The sequence below is a fragment of the Bison bison genome, unplaced genomic scaffold (assembly GCF_000754665.1).
Source record: "Bison bison bison isolate TAMUID 2011002044 unplaced genomic scaffold, Bison_UMD1.0 scf7180017864239, whole genome shotgun sequence".
Taxonomy (NCBI): domain Eukaryota; kingdom Metazoa; phylum Chordata; class Mammalia; order Artiodactyla; family Bovidae; genus Bison; species Bison bison.
In genome coordinates this window covers 5,565,738-5,571,669 of record NW_011494811.1, presented here as the reverse complement: position 1 = coordinate 5,571,669, position 5,932 = coordinate 5,565,738, and the positions used below count along the sequence as shown (strand labels likewise).

Genomic DNA, 5,932 nt, shown 5'->3' with positions numbered 1-5,932 from the left:
TAAAATCTAACTGGCCATCTCAGACATAAGACGGGATCGGCTCTCGAGGAATTAGAGACAGTCCCGTGACGTAGGTGCTAGTACCCTGCACGTGCAGAGACAGCCACACAGAATCTCCCCTTCCTTCAGACAACACAAGAATTTGGATTTTTATTAAACATTGTTATGTAAATAAAATACAAACAACTGAAATTGCTGAGAGTAGAAGTTGAGCAGACAGTCTTGAGTAGGTAAGTGAAGAATCGTGCACCCCAAGAAAGAGGGGAGATGGCAAAATACTCTCTGACACAGGAGGCAAGACCAAGCTGGGACACAGGAAGTCCATTTCAGACTGGCTTTGTTGCTTGACTTCAACTGATGACCTTTGATAGCTTTCTTGGCCCCTTGTTCACTCTTCCATCGCCTTTGGGAAATTGTCCTGGCCTGACCAGATCCATTGAATAGGAACCCACTCCAACCCAACCTAATGCAACACTAGGATTAGACAAGCAGGTTACTTTCTGTGACTGAGACCTCTCTTCTCTTAAGACTTACCAAGTAGCTCAGAGTTGATGGAACCAGAAACAAACACCCAAAGTCCCAAAGATTACTTGTCTTTAGGTCAATATCTGCCTTGGGAGAATGAGATGACTTATCTGTAAAACAGGGGCAATGATAACTATTTCTTAGAGATGTTAACATTAGTAATTAGTGCATAGAGAAACATGGCCTATACTCAAGGAAGGAAAGATAATGTCCCAAGCTCATGGGACCTTGTTAGAAAATTGAGATTCTATTTCATTTATGTTCCTTTAAGGGAATAAGAAGGTACAATCTATTTCAAAGGATTAGTCTAGTCACACCACTTTCCTTCCAAATAACATTTCTGCTTCTGATTGTATTTTGGGTCCACTGTTAATGTGCATGAGTTTCCAATTTCCCTCCAGCCATTCTGTAGAAGTGCAATATTGGTTCTTTGTCTTAGGGATATTTCATTTCCTCAATCATGTTAAATCAAACAAACCTTCCATACCAGCAAACAGAAAGGAGCAGCTTTGGGCCTCTGAACTAATTTGCACTGGCAAAACTGATCAGGCCTTCCTCCAGTGTCTTAATTAGGAGTCTTAATCCTTTTTATTTAAAGCCAGAAGAAATACAGGACATGGTAGGAAACTGAGCATATTTATTTAATGCAGACAAAGAGGGTTTAGAAAGTTCACTTAATACACAGTGTCAACAGAAATATATGTCCCTTTCTTTCTAATAATTCTTCCAGGGTAAAGTATGGCTCATGCTCAGATTGTAACCATCAGCTTTCATGTTCTCTTTCATTTAAAGAGACAGTAATTCCCGACAAATAATAGCTGGCTGACAGTGAGGACACCCCGAAGGGCGAGGGTTGGGCTGGGCCTCTCGCGCCTAGTTTCCCAGTCTCCCCCTGAGTCTGGGTCCAGGGTTGTCCCCAGCGTGCGCCCAGGCACAGCAGAACCCCAAAAGCTGACTGACAGGTTTTCTCCAGTAAGAGGTGGCTCTTGAAGCTCTGCAGAAACAAGTGTGGTGTGTGATTTCAAAGCACGATGGCTGCAAAAGTGGTCCCTATGCCCCCCAAGCCAAAGCGGTCCTTTATACTGAGAGTCCCTCCCAACTCCAAGCTGGGCCAAGACCTACTTCGAGATGCTACTAGTGGACCCAAGACCATCCACCAACTGGTTCTGGAGCACTTCCTCACCTTCTTGCCCAAGCCAAGCTTAGTCCAACCCAGTCAGAAAATCAAGGAGACCTTGGTTATTGTCAAGGATGTGAGCTCAAACCTTCAGAATAGAGGGCAACCTCGCCCCTTAGTGAAGCTTCTACCTAGAGAAGAAATCCAGCAGAAACAGGAGACAGTATCTCTGTGTCTGAAATCTGAATCTGAGAAACTGGTGGTCTTTGAGGATTTGAATGTATTTCACTCCCAAGAAGAATGTGTAAGCCTGGATCCTGCTCAGCAGCCCACCTCAGAGATGGAAGAAGACAGCATTGGGGAGATGATGTTACTGGTCAGTGGCAGTAATCCTGAGGGTGAAGAGCTTCAGACGGAACCTGTAGAGGATGAAGATCATAGAGAAGAGTCTTCAGATTGTGATGAAATGGATTGTTCCATGGTCCCTGAGCAGTCTCCAGATTGCCAAAAAGAAGAAAGATTAAATACATCTATTCCAAAGGAAAGGAAAATGAGAAATCTTTTAGTTACCATTGAAAATGATACTCCTCTAGAGGAACTCTCAAAATACGTGGATATTAATGTTATCGCACTTACCCGAAATCGTAGAACAAGAAGATGGTATACTTGTCCACTGTGTGGGAAACAATTTAATGAGAGTTCTTACCTTATTTCCCACCAGAGGACTCACACTGGAGAAAAGCCCTATGACTGCAGTCACTGTGGGAAAAGCTTTAATCATAAAACAAACCTTAATAAGCATGAGAGAATCCATACAGGAGAGAAGCCTTATTCATGTTCTCAGTGTGGGAAAAACTTCCGTCAGAATTCTCATCGAAGTCGCCATGAAGGAATCCATATAAGGGAAAAGATACTTAAGTGTCCAGAATGTGGGAAAACCTTCCCAGAAAACAAAGAGTTTGTGATTCACTTGCAGAGTCATAAGGCCAAGAGGCCATATGGTTGTAAAAAGTGTGGGAGAAGATTTGGTCGGCTGTCGAACTGTACCCGGCATGAAAAAACCCACTCAGCATGTAAGACCCGAAAACAGAAGTGACATGAGGGAAAGGTCTGATGATACCACCTCAAACTGAAATATTCCATAAATAATTCTGAATTGCCAGGCTGTCTGAAAAGTTACAGATAAGAAAACCTCATTATAGCCAAAATCGGATAAATATTCAAGTTTGCTGAAACCTCAAGTTTTTAGAAAATTCACAGGGAAAACAAAACATCCTCAAGGGCTATACCTCAGTTAGCAACCAGGCTTTTTGGACAGAGAGCTTTCTTTTGTGAACTTACGCAACAATGTACAGCTCACAGATCCCTTTCCCAAAAAAGGCTTTGAAATACAAGTCTGGGGGCTGTTTACTTTAAGGTGATGACTGATAAGTGTACTGAAAGTATCAGAATATTCCATTCCTCCCACACACACACATAGGAATTCACACCTGAGAAATAATGTAAAGATCCGTATCTGAAACTGTTGCCCTAAAAGAACCAAACTGCTGACTTGGTAATAAGTCAACAGCTTTTATCAGCCATTCATATCACCATTTAAAGATACCCTGAAAGCTTGAGAGATGAAAGGGATTGTTTACTTTGGAATATAGGAAAACACAGCAACTGAATGTCAAAGACTTATTCCATCATTTGTATGTGATCTAAAAACTAATGATCAATTTCAATAACTTGCAGTTTGTGGTGAAAAGTGATGTTTACAGAAATCCTCTTCACAGTGTAATTTAAAAGTGTCTGCTGTTCTTATTGTATTTTGTGCAGCTGTTAATTGCTCAAACAGCTCTCTCATGCCTTTGCCTTGCCGGAAGAAGTTTGGGTCACTCAGGCCTGGCCACCCAGCCCTGCTCCTGGAAAAACTTCTGAATTTTGTCCCTCTGTTGAGTCAGGAAAACCTGCCAGGAAGGAAACCCCAGGAATGTACAGAGGGGGAAGAAGACATAGGCTTGGATCCGTGGCTGGTCAAGAACCTTGACATTTGTTTAGTTCACATCAGACCTTTGGCAATGGGTGGTCACTACCTCACAAGCATAGTGTTTTACTTTTAGACATTATCTCTCCAGTGGCTCGCTCACATTACCCCTCAGGAGATAGGGTTCCAGTGTCCTCATTGTAGTGGACATTTGTTCTCTGCGGCTTCCTGGTACCCACACTTTCCTGACTTGTCTGCCGGAGGCAAGGCCAGCGGTGCCTTCACAGGACCCATCCTATGATGTGTCGTTTTCAGATTCTCCATCAGTCTTGCTTCTCTTAGATTTCCTTAGGTTGTAATTTGGTCTCTGGATTGGAATAGGCCAAATCCTGTACACTAGTGGTGGAAAATTACCTTTACACGTTTTGTTCCCATCCAGAAACCTACCTTCCATTGATTAGAGTATTCTGAGTATGTTTTTTTCTAATTTTCTTCAGGTAAGTTCTTCACAAAATTTTGTTTTTGTAAATAGTTGTTTTTTTCCCCCAATTGTACTTTTCTAGTTGGTTATTGCTCTTGCATAGGAAAGTTATTCTTAATTATATATTTGCAAAACTAGCTACTTCTGTGAATGTAATTTTCAGTAATTTCTCGGTTCTGTTAAAATTTGTGATTAAAAATTATACCAAAATAAATAAATAAATAAATAAAGAGACAGTAATTCCCAACCCACTCTATGTTTCCAGAGACTTTTGACTGGTTTGCTTTAATTTCTCCTGTGACATAAGGAGAGAGAGACTCAGAAGATATTCAGTATGGTTCACATTGAATTTTTTAAAATGTGATGAATGGGTGGTGGTGGATGGAGTTTGGATGTGAGAAAATGAAGACAGAGCAAGCATGATTATGAATCATCTCTGTGGACTCAGAATAGGTCTTCCTGCACAGATACTAGAATGCCTCTGGGATTTGGAATAAGGCAGGTTCTTCTTGAAGCCCATTCAAGCTGGTTCAGTTCTTGAGGAAACAAGCAGACGATGTCAAGATACACCGATGTAGCCCTTCTAAAGGGCTGGTGAAGTGTATGCTCAGCAAGGGGCTCAGATCAGCATGCTGGGATATCCCTCACTGGCATGATCAAGTTAGGTTCCTGGGCAGCTTGCTTTTTTACAGAATCACAAGCACGTGAGCATTTGTTAAAACTAGGTGTGCATATTGATAACTGAGGTGAACCTCAGATGCTTTCACAATGGTTAGAAAGAGATTCCATGACTGAATGGGCCCAGAGACCTGATCAATTTTCAGTCCATTTTCTCCTACAGAGAAAAGACTGGATCCTCAGAAACCTCAGCTTCCTAAGAGGTGCATCCATTATTTCAGATGCTTTTCAGCGCTGAACCCAATCATGACATCAGTGATTCATGGTATCACTTTTAGGATGCTCCAGAAGAATCTTAATGCCTTTGGTCTAATGTAGTGTCTTATAACACTTAATAATCAGTGTAATGGTGACAGCTACCAAGGCTTGGGTTCACACAGAGACCACTGGTATTATGTTCCCCGAAAAGATTATCTTTTTAGAGCTAATTGTTCATGATTTGGAATACAGCCAAATTTAGTCTATATGGACTTAAAAGAATTAATTTGATCACTTTCAAGAACATGGAGTAAACCTAAAGTCAAGACATTTTTTAAAAATGGCAAAAACCCAAAAAGTAACCTCAGGTATTTAAAATACTCTTAATGTGTCAAATAATTAACTGACTGCAGCATTTCATTGTCATAGCTTTCATTTCATTTATTTTTACAGTACGCCTGTGAAACTGACAAGTCATATTTCTACTTTACAGAAAAACAAAACAAAATGAAAACAACTAAGAAAGCAAGCTAAGTAAACTGTCTAGAGAAATATAGAAATACAGGATGGGAGTTTAGTCTCTCAGCTAGTAGACTCCAGAAGGATTTGGAAGGAATAAAACAGCTGTTTGAATGTGACTGTTTGCACTTTTAAAAGACAGGTGATATTGAAAATAATTAATCCTCTGAAATACCTTAAGCATCGACCCCTGCAGTTTTGTTTACATTTTCCTTTAGGAAAAGATCTGCTTGAGCACTAATCCACATCCCATCCAAATGATCGGTAATTCTGAAATTAGTGGAATCTAATAAAATTTTATTATTTACCATCCCTTAGCACACAACCATTATCCTCAACCTAAAGCCTGATACTACATGATTATCCAATAAAGTTGGAGTTATTTATTTATTTATTTTTGGTCTCCTAAATGTACTGCTCGGCTTTGTATCAGGTGGGTTAACAA

At 40.5% G+C, this 5,932-nt stretch overlaps 1 protein-coding gene across 1 annotated transcript; it reads left to right on the top strand.

Annotated features, from left to right (window-relative positions):
• Positions 1 to 1,333: 1,333 nt before the first annotated feature.
• LOC104993468 (zinc finger protein 200) lies at positions 1,334 to 4,314 on the top strand. Its single transcript, XM_010846742.1, has one exon. The coding sequence runs from the start codon at positions 1,557 to 1,559 to the stop codon at positions 2,736 to 2,738; it is 1,182 nt and encodes a 393-aa protein (XP_010845044.1). The 5' UTR covers positions 1,334 to 1,556; the 3' UTR covers positions 2,739 to 4,314.
• The last annotated feature ends 1,618 nt before the right edge of the window (positions 4,315 to 5,932 follow it).